At 39.5% G+C, this 19,569-nt stretch overlaps 2 protein-coding genes across 3 annotated transcripts; one reads left to right on the top strand and one right to left on the bottom strand.

Annotated features, from left to right (window-relative positions):
- The first annotated feature begins 5,968 nt into the window (after positions 1-5,968).
- On the top strand, positions 5,969-9,624 carry LOC127786689 (GTP cyclohydrolase 1-like). The gene is made up of 2 exons (XM_052314269.1): positions 5,969-6,829; positions 8,172-9,624. Exons 1-2 carry the CDS (start codon positions 6,622-6,624, stop codon positions 9,341-9,343), a joined length of 1,380 nt encoding a protein of 459 aa, XP_052170229.1. The 5' UTR covers positions 5,969-6,621; the 3' UTR covers positions 9,344-9,624.
- Positions 9,625-10,244: 620 nt separating this feature from the next.
- On the bottom strand, positions 10,245-16,943 carry LOC127786688 (uncharacterized). Of its 2 annotated transcripts, none has more exons than XM_052314267.1 (4): positions 16,098-16,943; positions 15,534-15,973; positions 11,723-13,070; positions 10,245-11,299 (listed from the first exon to the last, which is right to left on the bottom strand). In XM_052314267.1, exons 2-4 carry the CDS (start codon positions 15,606-15,608, stop codon positions 10,695-10,697), a joined length of 2,028 nt encoding a protein of 675 aa, XP_052170227.1. In that variant the 5' UTR covers positions 15,609-15,973; positions 16,098-16,943; the 3' UTR covers positions 10,245-10,694. The 2 variants fall into 2 exon arrangements, with proteins under 2 accessions (XP_052170227.1, XP_052170228.1); XM_052314268.1 differs by having other exon boundaries at positions 16,757-16,943.
- Between the last annotated feature and the right edge of the window lie 2,626 nt (positions 16,944-19,569).

Below are 19,569 nucleotides of genomic sequence, written 5' to 3'. Positions count from 1 at the left end.
AATTCGGTGTGGTCGAAGAAGATTTCTGGTTGTCAGCCGGCGAGGAACTCGCCGGAGAAGAAGGCGCGCGTGTCATTCATGCGCGGTTGCCACCGGCAGCCCACTCACATGGCGCGTGGGGGCGCGTGCCAAATAGGTATGTTCCGATTTTTTTTCCAAAATTCTTGAAAAATTATTTTATGTATGATTATGTAAAAATATTTGAGAAAATGGTTGTGTAGGAAAATGTGAGGAAATTAAGGAGAAAATTATATTTTGATGATTATTGGATAAATATGATGATTAGAGTGCCTTGCGACTTAAGGTTAAGTAACTTGTGCAAAGTTTGAGGTTGGCACGCAAATCGAGACATTTCACGCTTTTTGAGAAAATTTAAGTTGCGTTTAAAGGTGAGTGATTCTATCGAAAAAAACTTGTTTTGTGGCATGTGAATGGTTTCCTGTGATTTGTTAAATCCAATTCTTGTGCATATTCTTGTTACTTTTGATCACTTTTGATTTATCGTGAGAGTTGGTTTTGTGCGATGGTTCGTCCAAACGAGTATTTACACATGCATTGAATTTTGTACGATAAATTGCATACATTGAAATGTTGATTTTATGTTATGCATGTTATGATTTTCGGCATTGGCATGTTATGTGTTGCCCATGTGGGACATGGGTTGTTAACCTGTGACGTGACCCTTGAGTGACAGCACTCGGGGCTGAGAGTGGACACCACCCGAGTTGCTCAAGCGGCAGGGCTGAGAGTGGACACCACCACAAGTTCCTTTGAGCAATAGCATTAATACCGAGGTGTCATTAATTTCGATAATAGTGCTGATATGATACTCTTGGGACTAGGGTTGCATTGGGTTTTGGAATGCTTTTGAGTAGGAGCGTAATGCCTAATAATGATAATGGGGTGATTCCCGGGTTCATATGTCGAGCTTATCCCTCTTAAGGAAGATTGAGTTTGCCAATAGGTCGATGTGGTCATGCTGTCTTTAGAGAGATTGCATTTTCCCCGGTTAGGGCTAAGTGCTGTGTGAGATTCTCTTAGGCTGGGGCATGTCAGGATTTGTCAGTTTTATATATGATTTTTCATATATTCATGAAAATGTTTTTGAACTCTCACTTAGATGATTCAACATCTAATTTGGACTATGTCCCTGGAATATTCAAACGTTCCAGGTGAAAGCAGTGGCGCCAAGGGAAATGATGTCATCGAGATGTAGCTGCTATGTTTAGTTTTCGTAGGTCTTTATCTATGATTACGATATTCAAAAGTTATGTAATATTTTGATATTTTCATGTGAAACACCGATTTGGTTATTTAACTGTAAAATGAATTTGTCGGTTATATATCATTGAGGTTTCGATCTTGCTTCCGCTGATGTGATTGATAATACCTATCTTAGTCTATTAATTTTTTTAAATTTTGATATGCTGAGAAGGTATAATCGGGATTGTTGGAAAATGATTATGATGAGGGTATGTATATCGAGAGACTTATGTTGTGTGTATGATGTTGAAAAAAAATATTCTCGAAATCTCGAGGTAATGCATATTCTGGGAAAATGGGGCATTACAATAGCGCACTGGCTATCGTGTTCTCCATGTTCGTCTTTCGAGGTTTGCCTACTTTAGGGAATCTGGGTTTGGCCAGTGGTTCGGGGCGAGATTCCTACTAGACATCCAAGTTTGCCTAGAGACCTAGGCGCTAGATCAACCAAGGAGTTGGGGCTAGTTAAAAAGGCATGGCACTTAACTCGAATGAGGGATCCGAGTGAATCTGCGGGCATAGGCATAAGATGTTCTAGTAATCCTAGGCCCGTGGTCATCGGCACCAGATTGCGACCGGGTGACTCAACTCCAATAAGCAGGATCATGGAAGAACTGTTATAGGGTTATTATCTCTTCGTGCCTTCCTTGGGCCAGTTTACCTTATGGGATCTGGGTTTGGACAGTGGTCCGGCGCAGGATTCCCACCAGGCATCGAGTTTGCCTGGAGATCTAGGTGTTAGATCAACCAATGAGTTAGGTCTAGCTAAAAAGCCATAACACCAAACTCAAACGAGGGATCCAATGAGTCTGCGGGCATAAGCATCGGATCATTTGGTGATCCCGAGGCAGCTCGTGGTCATCGGCACCAGATTGCCACTAGGCGACTTGACCTTCGGGAGCGGGCTTATGCTGGAGCTATCATGTGATCACCACACTTCTTTTCCGCCTTCCTAAGGCCAGTCTACCTCAGGGAATCTGGGTTTGGCTAGTGGTCTGGCGTGGGATTCCTACCAGACATCCGAATTTGCTGAGAGATCTAGGCGCTAGATCAACCAAGGAGTTGGGTCTAGCCAAAAAGGCATGGCACCAAACTCAAACGAGGGATCTGGGTGAGTTTGCAGGCATAGGCATTGGATGTTCTCCCGAGCCAACCCGTGGTCATTTGCACCAGATTGTCACTTATGTTGCACAAAAATGGAAACGGGAAACGTTTCCCATAGGAAACGAAAACGTGGAAACGAACATTCTTCTAAAAAAGTAGGCATAAATAGGGTATGAAACGGGAATATGAAACGTTTCGGAAACGTTTCCGAAACGGGGAAACGACTCTTATGAGGTGTTTCCGTGCAACATAGATTGTCACTAGGCAACTTAACCTTTGGAAGCGAGCTGTGCTTGAGCCATCGTACCTGCATGACACATACAAATAATCTGGGCCTATGGAGATTTTACGTGGTTCGGCTTATAATTTTGCCTACTCCACGGGAATACAGAGAGTATATTCTTTTATTTATCAAGGGATGTTATTACAATGGAAAATTAAAGACAATTCTGGCCTCCAACTGGATCAAGTAATGCTTCTGATGACAGGCTTGACTCTACGTCTTGCGCTTCGTCTCTTCCCCTGGGGTTAAAGCTGGGAAGTACCTCTCGAGGTGCACGGTGTTCCAAGCTTTTCCTATCCCCTCATCTTGTAGTATCGGTAGTGTGCACATGTTGAGGCCTAATATCTTCTGAATTTTGTAAGGTCCTTCGCACTTCGGGCTGGGTTTTCCTTCCTTTTCTATTACCTTCCCCTACGTCCAAAATTTCCATTTGGACGATAAACTGTTATGCTCGGTCAAACAACTCAGTCACAAAATTTAGCTCGGAGAAAGTTAAGGATCTTCTGAGCGGGGCGTATGTAGTTCCGTTTAGTAGGGTTGCCGCTGCCAATCTGACTAGGAAATCCATTACTTCCTGCGTCGCGGCTCCAAACCGCTCGATGTATTGCTTTAGGGATTCATTCGGATTCTGCTGTAAGCTCATTAGATATATTGCACTCTTTTTCTTTGGGAGATAGAGGGAGAATGCATTTAGAAATTCTTTCTTCAACTGTTAGAATGATTGTATATGTCCTGTCGATAATTTAGTGAACCACTGCTGAGCTTGTCCTGCTAGGGAGAGAGGGAAAGCCCTGCACTTAGTGACCTCATTCCATCCATGTAACACGGCTACTACGATAAAACACTGTAAGTGCTTCTCGGGGTTCTCATTTCCTAAGTATACCGAAAGCTGTGGCAGTTCAAACCCTGGTTGCATTGGTTGGTTTTGGAGTTCCTTCGATAGAAGGAACCCTTTAGAGGGAGTTACCTTTGGCACCATCATTACCTACTTCTGCTCTAGCAACTCTTTTATAAGGCGTTGGATGTCAGACGCGCTGAGTGTTTTATGTTTCGCTTCATTTTGGCAAAGAGATGGGTCATAAGGGACTCTTGAGTAGGTGCTTTATGTTGTCTCTTTATTCGTGGGAGCTTTTCTTGCCCCTATGCCATATTTCCTTCTCGAGTCTGTTACTTCCGAGACTTGGCTATTCGGCCCTAGAGTTCTGATTCTTATCCTCCGTCGAGAGGCCCTTAAAGGGTTGTCTCGGGATCTCTGGTGTTCTCCCCTCGTATCGATTTGACCCATGTGGGGAATGTTAATGTCCGGCATTAGTTCACGTAACAAAGCAATGACTCCCTATAGTCTTCTCATATTCTCCTTATTGTTCATCCTAAGTTCATCATTTTGTTGTTTCAACTCCTCAAAATTCTTCCGCAATAGTTCATAATCTGAGAGTAAGACTGTGAGTGGAGTTATTCTTGAAGTCCTTATGAGATTTTCATTTGGAATTGAAGATTGCCCAAATGAGTGTTGTTCCTGACTAGCAGGCGCTGCATGTGGGACTTGCTTCTCTCGCCCTGTCGCATATCTCTTCAATCCAGCTACATGTGCATCTCTTTGTTATGAATGCTTTATGCCTCTCAGTCCGGTAGTATGGTTGCATTTGAGTACAGGAAAGTTCCCTAAACGCATTTCGTTGTTAAGGTGATCTACTAAAAATTCTAATACTGTATAGTGCACCTGATGGGGGCTTTTCGTGGCTCTTGTTCTGGTACGAGTGCTCCTTCGGGCGAGGTCAGGTGGGTTCGCCCAATCGGCTGATCTTGTCCCTCTCAGTATCTTGTGTTAAGATTGGCCTTTTATTGCGTTTCCCACAGACGACGCCAAATTGTTGTTGTCAAAATACAACAATTAAAATTTATGATGTGGGGTCCACTCGAGCTCGGTGTCGGGTGAAGTTAGGATGCCGTAAGAGAAGTTGCCTCAAGGGAGTTTGTTGCTAAGATGCTCGCCATAAAGATCTCGCCACAAGGTTCTGCCATAAGATTTCGCCACTAGCTCTTACCACAAGGTTTTGCCACTAGCTCTCGCCACAAGACTTCGCCACTAGCTTTCGCCACAAGATTTTGCCATAAGGTTTTTCCATTAGCTCTTACCACAAGATTTTGCCTTCATCGCTAGGTCTCACCGCAAGCTTTTGCCTTCGCCACAAGATTTTGCCACAATGTTTTGCCTTCATCGCTAGATTCACCGTGAGCTTTTGCCTTTACCACTAGGTTCGCCGTAAAGATTTGACCCTGTTGATACTCAAAAAATGGGTTAGAAGGCTCACGGAAATCATCTCTCACGAAAACCCTCCGATGCCAAAGTTAGTCTCGAATTCTAATGTCTATTCACGAAAATAGTAAAGTTGCATTCAAAATGTTTAGATTTTACCGAAGTTGGAAGTCCCATTAATGTCTTATAACTGGGTATTTATAGGGCACAATTCTCAAGGATGGCGAGTGCTGACTCATGTTGATTACTGAATGGGTCAAATTTAACAAAAATAAGGGGAAATAGCCACGAAGCCGCCGCGAGGCAGTTGGGCCTTGCGGCCTGAGCTTGCCGTGAGGCAGCTCGGCCTCACGGCAAAAGCTGCCGCGAGGCAACTAGGCTTCGCGGACTGAGCTTGCAGCGAGACAGCTTGGCCTCGCAGCAAAGGCTGCCACGAGGCAACCTAGTGGTTGGCTTTCGCGGCTAGCCTTTGCGGCTATCATCTAGCCGCCTTACGGCTATCAGCTCGCAACGAAGCGACTTCTTGGTGAGTTGAAGATTTTATCATTTCTCATTTTTTTTCTTTTGATTTTTCCATGCCATAACAAAGATATTTAAAGGGAAAATAGATAAATTTATTTTGAAAGTTTAATATAAGAAGTTATATAACTTCTTTTTAAAAAATTTAATAAATATAATGAATTTTTTTTTTTTCGAAATACTTTTTATAATTTTTTATAATAAAAGTTATACATACAAAACATCCATACAATTTTTTTATTTTGGAGTTTCTCTCACGTTTTATTTTTATTTTTTTTAAAAATTATTTTTTTGGTTTCATTTACACTGAGAAAAGTTGCTTAAAACGAAAGTATTAAAAAATGAATTATAAAATACATAAAATTTGGTTTATTCTTTGGAGATTTCGAATATTCGGAATCAGGTTTTGGGTCTTGGTGGAATTATTAAATAAATAAATATATAACTTATCAATATTATTTACAAATAAAAAATAAAAAAAGAAAAGAAAAGATTTGGTTGGGTTCTGGTTTCGTGGTGCTTTTGCCAACTTTGGTTCAGTTGAGCCATCTGGTATGGAGTCAAATTCTTCCATGGCCCCGATGTCTTCTCCTTCGCTTTCTCCTGCGCTCCCTGCTGCACCATCATCATCGTCATCATCTCCATTGGCATTAAGCAAAAGCGGCGAAAAGCGCAATCCATGAAAGCGATGGCACTCGGACCAACAACCAACTAATTACCCGAGCCACGGCTTGGGCCTGCGTTCTTCAACCCCACCGCCTATTCATTGAATCGGTCCCACTTATCGATGACAAAGGGATCCTAAATAAGGAAACAAGGCCTCCACACATTCCAATGATCAACGCCCGCCCCTCATTTATCTGTGCAAACACTGCACCTGCATCTCCGTATATGCCTACAATATTTCCTTGCCCTCTCTCGCCCCCATACCCTCATCCTTAAACGTTTTCATCGTCATCATCTTGGCGCTTTTGTTAATTCATCATTTTTTCTGGGTCTGAAGCCCGTTTGTGTCTTTGGTGTTGTTTTGGATCTGGGTGCTTAAAACTTTCTGAGTTTTTTTTCTTTTTGACTGATTCGTTTTGGGTACTTTAGTAGTAAGATTCCTTTGAATTGGTCTGTTGTTGTGAATATTTGATTTTGTGTTTTTGGGTCGGCGTGTGGAATTTGTAGTATTTGATTTTTTGCTCTGTCAATGGGCGCTTTGGATGAGGGGCACTTCTTTGAGGAGGAGCTAGAAAATGGAGTGAAGCTTGGACTGGGAGGTTGCGCTGAGCCAGAGACGCTGGCCGTTGAAACTGCCGTGAAGGTTCTTTTGCAAGGTTTGGGCGAAGATGTCAATCGCGAAGGTCTTAGGAAGACCCCATTTCGCGTTGCCAAGGCCCTTCGAGAAGGAACCAGAGGTGCCACTTTTCTCTTTCTTTCACATTACATTTCTTTACGGATAGAGATTCCTTTGGAATATTGGATCCTATGGTTTTGTTTTGTGGCCAAATCTTTTTATATGCGCGGTTGTTTGGTTGTTATATACGTGCTCTTAGTTTTGGGCTTGCTATAAAGCTTGTTGCAGAAACATTATTAGAAACTGGTAAGCTTTATGCATGCAGAGATGGTCGAATTCTAATATTATTACATCAAACAATTCCATGCCAGTGGCTATAAGTAGCATGTGCTGCTGTAATAGGTCAATTAGATACGGTTACTTACTTTTCTCTTTTTGCTACAAACATGTATAGATATTACTATCAAGTAATCATGCCAGAAGAGGTAACAAGGAGATCTAAGGACTGCCTAGAACAGTTTATGTGGTGGGAGGGGTTCCACATTTGTAGCCCTTTTGTCTGTTTACCAGTGAGAAAATAATAAGTACAAAATCAAATGATGGGAGGAACAGAGGAAGGAAAAATAGTACACTTGTGTGTATATACAGAAAAACCTATGTAATATGTTGTTGGCAAAGTTTGGCCTATGCATTGTTTGCTTAGGATGTGTATCAGTTTTCCTTTCCTATTCTGATCAAGGAACAAGCCTGCAAGGATTGAGGCCATATTACCATGAAAGAAGACTACATGGTACACTGTGTAGTCCACTAGTGCAACAGTATTGAACCCGAATTGGAGATTTTGTGCAAGGCTAACCACGTGGCTGGGTGCTGACAGGCACCCTGGTCACATTGTTAATTTTTTTCAACTTAAAATTTCTGTTCTTTTGGTCCTTGTCTGTTTAAAATATTTTATTTATATATATATTTTTAATCACCATCCAAAATATTTATTTTATATTTGTGCTTGTTTCTACTTTTTAGGGGTTTCCATTTGGATTTCAGCTTATAAAAGTCCATGTGGTATCATAATGATTTTGTTGGAGGTGCTTGCAGCCTAAACTAATCTTGTATTCCCTCTTTTTTCCCCATAAATATTCATTATATTAGGTTTCATCTTCTTTTCTCAAGATGCTTTGACATTTTATGTTTGCTTCAAGTCCGAGGTGGTAATGTCATTGCCCTTTCACTCAATACCTTGTCCATGTAGGACGGCAGCATAATCTCTATGCTTGCTGTGCTTTCTGCAACTCACAAATTTTATGGAAAAAACTTTAAGGTAAAAGAGATAAGAAGTGAATAATCTCAATCTGATGTGAATATCAGATGCAGACAAATACCTGTAACTTAATGTCTCTATATTGAGTTGCAGTTGGAGGTATTAGTTAGTTCAGTGATTGAAATGCATTTTCCTACTTCTTCAGGTTACCAGCAGAAGGTGAAGGATATTGTCCAAGGTGCCTTATTCCCCGAAGCGGGATTGGAAAGCGGAACTGGTTATGCTGGAGGAGTGGGTGGACTTGTTATTGTTCGAGATCTTGATCTCTTCTCGTATTGTGAGTCTTGTTTGCTTCCATTCCAGGTTAAGTGCCATGTTGGATATGTACCATCTGGGCAGCGGGTTGTAGGCCTAAGCAAGCTGTCTAGGGTGGCTGATGTCTTTGCAAAAAGGCTACAGAACCCACAGCATCTAGCAGATGAAGTGTGCTCTGCTCTGCAGCATGGAATCAAGCCAACAGGTGTTGCTGTCATTCTCCAATGCTTTCACATTCACTTCCCAAATTTTGAATCAGCCTTCCTTGACTCAAGTCACCAAGGGTTTGTAAAAGTGCTAGTTACTTCAGGTTCGGGGGTTTTTGAAAATGATAAGGGCGACGTTTGGAATGATTTTATGAGTCTCCTGAGATTCAGAGGCATAGAAGTTGAGAAAACCAATCCAAAAGAGTCTGCTGATAGATGTTGGTGCCCGTCTCAAGCTATGTCTAAGGTGGAACCGGCCAATTCAGAAATGATTGCCGCTGTAGCTTCAATTCTTCAGTCCTTGGGTGAAGACCCCTTACGGAATGAGCTTCTAGGAACTCCTACTCGCTTTGTGAAGTGGCTAATGAATTTTAAGAACTCTAATTTGGAGATGAAACTGAATGGATTTGTTCTTGGTCGAGCAGATGCTCTTAAATCCAGTGGGGGTCTGAGCTTTTGCCAAGACATCCAGTCAGAGCTAAACATGCCATTCTGGTCCCAATGTGAGCATCATCTACTTCCTTTTCACGGTGTTGTGCATGTAGGCCACATGTGTACTCATGGAGTCGGCCCCATTGGGAAGTCTCTTTTACAGTCGATAGTGCATTTTCACGGTTTCAAGCTCCAAGTACAGGAAAGGCTCACCAGACAAATAGCTGAGACAGCTTCACCATTGCTTGGCGGAGATGTAATGGTGGTGGTAGAGGCCAACCACACTTGTATGATCTCTAGAGGTATCGAGAAGTTTGGAAGCAGTACCGCTACAATTGCTGTCTTGGGCCGCTTTTCAACTGACCCTGCAGCTAGAGCAAAATTTTTGCAGAGCATCCCCAACTCTCCTGCAGCTGGAGGCTGAATCTTATTAGCTTCCGTGATTGCCGGCATACTAAAGCTTTCTTTCTTCAGCACTCAGGGGTCTTCTTCAGGTTGTGGCACAGGCACAGACAAAATTCATAAAGCCCATCTCACAAATGATTCAGAGAATAGTGGTGGGTCTTGCTCCAAGTTTTGTTTGGAGTAGTTGAAAGGGGTTTATGTCAATTTAATTTTTTCCACTTCTGCTTTGCAGTCTTTGCCAACAAATTTGGCAGCGATTACTTCTTACATATATGCTACCTTCTTGCTGTTGAAATTTCAGAGAGTGTTGTGCCTTGGCCTCTTCATCACCCAGACACCCACACATACCATCATCAGTAATGCAAACTCTTCTGCGATCCATTAGCTTCATAAGGCTTGGCTTTGTTTGTATAAAATTGTGGCATGAGATGGAGGACGCGCGCGCACAGATCTACTTAAATTTGAACGCTTGTCATGCCATTTAAATGGATGACATAATAAATCATATTTTTCTTTTCTATCCTCACATAGGTATTGATGGAGGAGACTCGGCATTAAAATTTCGCCTAAAATGCGAAGGCTTAATTGTCACAATTTAAATGTGTGTTTATATATATATATATATAATTTCATTATGTTGCAGAAAATAATTTCCCAGTTATTTCCTCCTCCTTTTTTTCTTCTTAGCGTCCACAAGGTCTAGGTCCCACAAATAGCACAAGTGGAATGGTCCATCTGAAGGTAGCTACAGCTGAACAGAAAAAATAAATTTAGTGAAACTGCATAATAATAATAATAATAATAATAATAATAATAATAATAATAATAAACCAACTGATCTACTAGTGACTAGAACGGCACATCAACCAGCAAGGGCACCGTTAAAATGAAGGGCACCAATAGTTATAAAGTGAAAAGGATGGTCAAAAAACAAATGACAGTGCTTCCTTTATATTTTCTTTCAGAAATATACACTCATCATCATCATCATCACCACCATCATAATCTTCATATATTACCCTATTTTACAATGTCAAAATTTGGAGTGGCGCAATAGAGACCACATCAATACCCTCCTCATCCTCAAATTGCAAAGAATAAATCAGTACAGATAACCACCACCGTCCCATCCATAATATTCCCAACACAACTGCAAAAATATACCTACCCAGAGGAGCACAAGCAAAGAAACCAATTTGAATCCGACTCCACGCCCAACGACAGATAAATCAGAACAAGGACGGCAATCACAGTTAATGGGGCATAATAGATCAGCAAAGGACCAGGGATGAGAATACGGAATCAAAATGCAGTTAGGAAACCTCTAAACTCCCCCAAGGAAGGGAAAGAGAAGCAAGCTTGGAGGACGATTAGTACGGAACAACATATGGCAAAGCAGTAATGTCAGCTGTCTCTATTGTCAAAGCTTCTGCCCAGACCTGCGGTGTTCCATCAACCAAGCCCCTGCTGCCTTTTTCCTTCTCTTCACGGAAATTATCCCTGCTGAACAACCACTCCTGGTCATCAAAATCCAACCACTCGGCCACTTTAGGCACAGAAAGTATCTCGCTCAGATACTTAGAGTCGCGATGTGCGAGCTTGGCAGATGCTTCAACTTTCTCCTTCACCCGCAAAGGAGCGGACACAGGCTTGCTTGAACAAGCATTTATTTGTTGAGCATCTAGCACACCATTAATCTTGGTCTCCTGATCTATCTTGCCGCTACTAGCTGCCCGCTGCCTTTCTGAGGCAAGCCAGACAGACTCTGAATTTGGTTCTAATTTCTTTCTCTCATGCAGGATTTGGTGACCAGAAGAAACCTTAACCTCCACCTCATGGTTGGTGACTACTACTGCCTGCTTTCCACATGAATCAAGGATAGTACTTTTGCTTGCTTCCAATTTCCTCCCATTTTCAACGGGCTGATGAGAGGAAGTCATGGATCTAGGCAACTTATTGGGCAGAATGTCATCATCTGTGACAAAGTTGAAAGAGTAAACTACATGGTAATATTAACCCAAAAAATATTAATATCTGGAAGCACAATATATCCCTGGAAAAAAGTCAAACCAAGAAGCCAAACACTAAATATCAGTCTGAAAATCCAGGATGGTGGTGGATCTAATTTCAGGTTGACAAAATTTTTGAAAAAAGAGAAAATAATCAGGGCACTTCAGGATGTCAAGACCTCAAGTTAGCGTGGACAAAATTTTGGAAAAGGGTGTAACCAGGCGCCCCCAAGAATGCATGGTCTTGGTTATGGAGCATCAAAGCACTGCAATGCCTCTATCACTCTCCTTGGGTGAAGAGCACACATTATGGTTCATGATTCTAAGCATAGGACACTAAAAGAGATATAATGCAATGAGAACATTATATGGTACAGGAAATAACTCACCATGTACAAATCCATTAATTTCAAGCTCCTTTCTTTTGCCAAGATTTCCATTGTAGGTGCTCTCCTTCAAAAGATTTGGATGCTTAATATTGCAACTATCCATGCCCTCTTTGCTGCTAACTCTCAATAAAGGCTGCTCTTTATTTGGCTCTTTCCCCTTTGCTTTCTCCTCCTTATCCTTCTCTTTCTTTGTGCCTTTATCCTTTGATTTGCTTTTCTTCTGATTGTCCCTGTCCTTGCTTTTTTCACCTTTACTATCAGTATCCTCATGTTTATGCTTCTCTTTCTTCTTCCTCTGCTTATTGTCATCCTTGTCTGTTGATCCAGCCACTCCAACACTTTTCTGACTCATTGCATTGGAATCACGAAGAAAAGCATTTTCTGTACCCATTGCCTCAATTTTGTTCTTTTGTCCATTAACATTCTTATCATCTTCTCTCTTGTTCCTGTACCTTTCTTTCCCTTCATTTGAGCCAATACTGCTCTCCAAAACTACCCCTGGATGTTCAACATTTCTTTGATCCATGACAGTATTACGCTGAAAGACTCCTTTCTCTCTCTTGTTCCTGTACTTTTCTTTCCCTTCATTTGAGCCAGTATTGCTCTCCACAACTACCCCCGGATGGTCAACGATCCTTTGATCTGTGACAGCATTACTCTGAAGTACTTGATTCTCTCTCTTGTTCCTATACTTTTCTTTCCCTTCATTTGAGCCAACATTGCTGCCCATAACTACCCCTGGATGGTCAACGATCCCTTGATCCGTGACAGTATTACTCTGAAATACTCGATTTTCTCTCTTGTTTCTGTACTTTTCTTTCCCTTCATTTGAGCCAATATTGCTCTGCACAACTACCCCTGGATGTTCCACGTTCCTTTGCTCTGTGACTGTGTTACTCTGAAATACTCGGTTTTCTCTCTTGTTCCTGTACTTTTCTTTCCCTTCACTTGAGCCAATTTTTCTCTCCACAACTACCCCTGGATATTCAATGCTCCTTTGATCTATGACAGTATTACTCTGAAATACTTGGTTTTCTCTAGCTCCACCTTCATCTCTGATTCTCTTGTCCAACTCCAGCAAAAATTTAGTCTCTGTAGCATGACCCCTGTGCAGGTTGTCAGAACCAAGCTTCTGACCATTTAGGGCTACCTGTTGTCCTGAAGTATTTTTCTCATCAAGGGTCTTTTCCTTCTCTTTATCCCTATCATTATCCTTCCTGTCTTTGTGCTTCTCCTTTCGGTCCTTCTTTTCTTTATGTTTCCCATCACTTCTCTCTTTGTCTTTTTTCCTTTCTTTTTTTTCTTTGCTCTTCTGATCTTTCTTACTCTTTTTCTCTTTGTGTTTCTCCTGAAAAAATATACGTATATATATTTGAACTGAGGACATCACCTTACAGGAGCAGAATCAAATGCTAACAAAAAAATGCAAGGAAAAGTAATACAATCTGTAAATACTTGAGATAGGTTGTTCAAGCAATGGCTTCAAGTTACAGGTACCCAAATGAGCACGCAGTAGACAAAAAGATCAACAGTTGTTAGCAGAACATATCCAAAGGCACAACACCATTAAATTGACTTGAATAACCACTAAAAAAAAGTAAGATGAAAGAACAAAAAAACAGTTAGTTATTAAGGCATGTAGTTATAAGGCTGTTGTAGGATAAACTATAACTTAGCACACAACAAACTATTTTTAGGAAGTTGAACATCCATGAAGCTATACAACTGAATCAAGTGCATTAAGTACGACAACTAAATTTCTGATGAGGACAGTTACAGTTATGATAGTTATCCAAAGCCAAGAGATGCAACAGAGTTAATAGTTATAATGAAATAGAGGGGAAATATAAGCTATATATCGTGGTACTTCTTACTAACAGGAGATCTCAGCTCTACTCATGTCCATTACTAACATATTGGAAAAACTATCATGCAGAAACAAGCTAGTGTCCCAACAAAGGCTATGAACCTGACTCATTTTGTGAGATCATTCTCATCGGTCTAACCTTTAAGAACTCTGCATTAGCAGGATCAGCACTGAGCAGGTGTAGATGTCTTTTTCTCACAAATAATAATATTAGCTAACAAATTAGTGAAGTTCTCATTGTTCTGAAAATCCATAGATTTTTAGGTTCTTTCTCCCTCTTCAATGTCTTGAACGAGGTTTAAAAGAGTTACCAGATTGAGAGGTCAACGAAGATTATATTCCTTTCTAATAATAACAAGGCTGATGATTTGTGCCTTGCATATTTTCCAAAGCATTCATGCCACCATAAAATAAATGGGGCCCAAGGCCAGCAGGACAAAAATCTAACTAAAATTTGTAAGTTCATTTAAAGCAAGAAAGATTGGAAAAAACAAGAGATGGAAAAACAAGGAATTTGAGCCAACCAATGCGCATAAAATATGAAAACCAAAAGTTACTAGTAAATAAGGGAGCAATCAATGAGAGATTGAAAAAGTATTTCTGGAAACTATTCAATGGGCATGGAGAAATAAATATTATGTTGTGGTACTGTAACAATCCAGAAAAATATAGGAATTATATGTTCTACGGATGTATTTGTCCAAAAGAAGTAAAAAAGCAATAAAAAAAAGTAAAATGTGGTAAAGCGGTGAAATCGAATAATATCTCAATAAATGCATAGGAGAAGAAGACATTTTATGATCAACGAAACTATTTAATGTAATCTTTAAATAAAAAAGATGCCTGGTGAATGGAGAAAGAGCACCCTATAACCTATTTACAAGAAGACAGAAGAAGTTTAAAGTGTGAAAGTTAGAGAGATACTAAGCTAATGAACCAACTATGGAACTTTGAGCGAGCAATTATATAAAGTTCAAGAAGAGAAAGCATGGCATCTGAAAATCAAGCTGGTTTCATACTTGATAAGTCAAGAATGAAAGCTATATACTTGCTAAACCGCTTCACAGAAGGGTCTAGAGAAAAACAAGAAGATTTACACATGGTGTCTTGTAGATTATAAAAGAGCTCGTGGCAAAGTCCAAAGAGGAGTCTTATAAAAGATTTCAGATCAAAAGGGAGTCCAATTTGCTTAAATGCTAGTTATTAAAAATATGTATCATAAAGCAAAAAAGTATGCTAGAACTTGTAGAGGAAACACTCAAGTCTTTCCCAATTACAATTGGATTACAACAAAGATCCACCCTATGCCCTTATCCTTCAATAAACTTGTCTTTTTATTTGACAAATGCCTTCTTCTTAAGAAAGGTACTGGGTTCCAAATGTCTTCTTCTATAATAATTTCAGATTCTAAAATGTATCATCTCTAAAGAAATCTTGTTAAGATGTTTCCCAGTCCCTCAACTCCAGAACTTTTCCATTCAATATTTATTCAACAAACAATTTTGAACACTGAATGCTTCCTTCTGTTTTGTGTCAAGGTGCTTTACTCCATTTTTGGAACTAGGATTTGATTTCTCAAAGGAAAGAAAAATGGTGTCACTTAAAAAACGCATACATTTTTTATGGATAATAAAAGTCAAAAAAAGAAAAAGAAACTAACAAATCCTGGGAAGATGTCTATATCTTTTCTATCCCGACCAAAAACATATATAAATCCATTTTAAATTCATTCCTTTTCCTTTCTTGATTAGATCATCCTTCTTTACCCTCCAGAAGTCAAAGTCCCAGACATAGCATAAACAACCTTCAAAAGCTTGGTACAATTTTCCAATATTAACAGAATTAAGCTATGCCAACCATGTGATCCAAGAGAGATAGTTTAGCCATAGAAATGAACATACTGGAGGTGGCAAAGGCAATGAAATAAAGGTATTCCGTGTAAACCTTTGTTAGCAAGCCTGTATCACCAAGTCCAGCCTTCTCATATCCTGGAGGTGGGAAAGGAAAGCAGCGAGACATTGCGAGTGATCTTTGAGACAGGTAACCGAAAAACTTCCACCAATAAAAATGCTTCACCTAGTTTCCCGTATCGATATTCCAACACAGGAACAGAACACAAACTTCTCTCCCGTCCATGCACCATGTCCTTGCACTCATTTCAAGCTCAATTCTGCGCCATGATCACCTCAAAATTCCCCGAACCAAATATTTCAAGAAATGTTTTCCTACTCCAAGTCGAGATGGATACGTGCAGCTGAAACCAGTGCAAGCCCAGTCGACTCTATGCCACTAAGAATGATCTCAACAGATTTACCGACAGATGAAAAGGGTTGCCAGCAATCTGATCCTCTGTTGGTCCTACAAGGCGATCAGAGTAACATCACCTGCCCATTATGAAAACCGATATCAGGACCATATCTCGAGGACAAATATGAACAACTTGCAGTAGAAGAGAACAATACTATAGTGTTGAAATCTAAGAACTTGCAAAATTTTCCCACCGCCTACCGAGGTTCTGCAAAGAGTCTAATTGAACCGTTCAAAGCCAAACAACATCCATCAATCTTTTGCAGATTCTATATGCAAAATTCAAGGAAGAACCACTGAATCCAGAAAATCAACACTCAGCAAATCCAGTACTAGGTATACAGAATTCAACTGAGAAATGCCCCTATCATCCCCCAATGCTCTCCTATAACTTGTGATCGTAACCCTAATAGTTCAAGAAAAGGGAATTAGGGTTTCATCGAGTGAAGATCCGATCAAACCCCAAGACCATCAATCATGTACAGAAAATCAAAACCCTAATTTCAATTCACCACCCAAACGATATGAAATGTATACTGGTAAGACGCATATAGAAACAAAAAAGAAAAAAAAGAGAGAAGAAGACGAAGAAGACTGAAGAAGAAAACCCAGATTAGGAAAAAGAAAGAAGTTGCAGAGAACAAGTTTTGGGGCTCGGCGGTGGGAAACAAGTGATTGGAATAAATTAATAGCGAAATTTTTGAAAAAGAATACTCTATAATTTCCAAGAACTGGTCACGTAACGAGTAGACACAGTGCAAATCAAAGAAAAATAGAAAGAATGAAGCGAAAGATAAATCTCGAAGTGTCCCTCTCTCTTTCGCTCTATCTCTCTCTATCTCTCTCTGTGGGTAATCTACCTCTTTCTCTATTGTGCATGTATATACATATTGGCGTATGTATTGATAGTTTCAGATCCTTTTTTGATAGGTGTGTTCCCCTCGCAGAGCCGCCCGGCCCTCTCCCTCTCTCTCTCTCTCTCAAAAGAACCCAAAAGTGAGAAGAGAAGCTACGATGAATGGGTAAATGCCCAATTTATACACAGATAGAGAGAGAGAGAGAGAGAGAGAGAGAGAGATAAACGTGTTAAAAAAAAAAAAAAAGAGGAATTCTGATATAAAGAGAGGAAATTCCAGTGGTAGAAATAAACACGGAGAGAGAGAGAGAGAGAGAGAGAGAGGGTGTGTTTGGATGTGTTGAATTCTTTTTGGATTTCATTTTTTCATTGGGTTTGATCGTTGTGTTGTGGATTGCTAATGTGACGAGGGGAGACACACATCCATCCAAGTCACAGTACTTGTGACGCCTATGGGTAAAGGGTTGCTTTCATGTTGTTTCACCTGCCAAAGCACACAGCCCCCCCCCCCCAAAACAAAAAAACACAGAGCTTTCCAAACATGTGGACTAGACTTTGAGCCCCAATATATATATATATATATATGATCAATATTTGCCCTATTCTTATTTATTATTACTTTGAGCCCCCAATATATATGATAAATATTTGCCCTATTCTTATTTATTATTGGGTACGGATAAAGAAAAAAAGCAAAATAATTTAATTTTACCGTTCCAAACTGTCAAATTACAATTTATAAAAATTAATGATTGATTTCGGTTATTTTTAAAAATTATCCGAAGTAGTTTGAATTCGATTTTTAGGTTCGATAAATAACTCAAAAACCGATCAACTGTAACGACCAATTTAATGTTAAGAAGTTCATTAATTATTTATCGTATATAGGATTTTTTTTTTTTTATAAAGCATTTATGTTCTTCTTGGTCCAAAAGGTGAAATCGCTCACCCCGAGCGCCCCTCACACCCGACTCAATAGAACGTGGGAAGAGGTTAATTATGGTGACCTAGCCGGATGCAATGACTAGATCTAGACTCACCGCGCATAAGGAGCCCCCCTCACTTTGGAGAGAGGTACTCCTACACTGCAGCTTACGAAACTCGATCCTTAATCTTAGTCCAAAATTCACCACGAAAGATACTTTATGCCCCCTTCTTGACCAACTAGACTACCCACATGGGCAGCATTTATGTTCTTCTTGCCATCATTGATGGTTGGTTACTTGTTTGCTCTGAGAGGACATTAGTGTTTGGAACTATGTTATCTCTTTTATAAAGGTTGTTTTTTTATTTATTTATTTATTTTTTTTGTTATAACTCAAACTGTCTTAATTATTAATTTATGATTTGTGCATACATACGGTGAATTGATAATAAGGAAGCAAACATATATACATGTAGAGAAAGAGAAAGAGAGAGAGGGAGAGATTTATCATTTTCTAAGTAAATATTATAATTTAAATATAATAATACAGGATTTACGCTATTAAGTTATTGTATTAAAAAAATTGAATAGGTAAACTCTTTATAATTATTATATTTGAATTAATATATCAGCATTGTTTAATATAAATTAAACAATATTATTGAAAAAATTAAAACTATATATATATATATATATACACTCTTAAAAGGATTAAACCCATAGACACTCTTAAAAAGATTAAACCCTAGTGAAAATGATTTTAAGATAAAATTAAAATAGTACATATTTCCATTTTCTGTTTTTCCTTGCATTTTGGGATGTAAGGGAGATTGTTTAATTGGGATGAGATGATTGAGATGGGTTTCATTGGCCGCGGTTTCCATTATTCACTCATTCCGTAACCATTTTAAAAATGTATTGTTAGCAACGAATAAAATTGGTTGGCAAAGTTGAAAATATGGTAACGACACATGTTTTACAAAAATATAAATAATAATAGGCAGCAGTTAGTTACCGCAATATTATCCCATTGCAAAATTTTGTTCATTATTATTGGAAAGGCATGGCTGGCGGTCTACTGGTTCTGGAAAGATGAGGAAATATATATATATTCATCTCATCATGGTTACATATGTTGGAATAAAATCAGAATTTGACTAGGATAATACACACGTTAATAATAAAACACAAACACAATTATTCAATAAAAGGAGATTTAAACAAAACATATAGGACCAAATTGAAGTGAGGTATGTGAAGTAAATCTCTTTATGATAGATTTCACTCTCTACTAAAAGATCAATAGATGTCCGTCTCTCAAGATTTAACACTTCTTCCAAGAATTAGTATAGCACAATACTAATCTTGATGGGTAAAACCAAACTTGATAGTACTCTTATTTTTGACTTGATAGAAAGATATTAGAATCTCTTATACTTTGAAAGTAATAGAGAATTATGAAAATATGTTAGAGAAAGAATGTATGAAATCAATAACTTGAATTGATTTTTGATAGAGAGAAGGGAATATGGGGGTCTTATTTATAGTTTTTAAGTGTCCAATTGTAAAAAGTCATGTTGTTTGTGTTGGGATCTCGAGTCTCAGCCCTTCAGATTTGGGACATGTTGGGCTCGGACAACAGCTTGAGCATTGGCGCAGTTGGCAATAATTTAAGGCAACTCGATAGCGATGAGAAACATGTTGCATTAGTTGAGACCCCAACCTACCAACCAATGGACCAGTTGGGCCAGCATGTGCCATTTAAGGCCACAATCCATAACTAGCCTGTATAATCAACCCATAAAAGGCCAGCCCAGCCTAGCAGGATGAGTCCCATAAGACCAGGCCCAATCCAGTAAGCCCATCAGCCCAACTCATGAAGCCCAATTAGA

This window comes from Diospyros lotus, chromosome 12 (assembly GCF_014633365.1).
Source record: "Diospyros lotus cultivar Yz01 chromosome 12, ASM1463336v1, whole genome shotgun sequence".
NCBI lineage: Eukaryota > Viridiplantae > Streptophyta > Magnoliopsida > Ericales > Ebenaceae > Diospyros > Diospyros lotus.
This window is presented reverse-complemented; position numbering and strand designations above follow the sequence as displayed.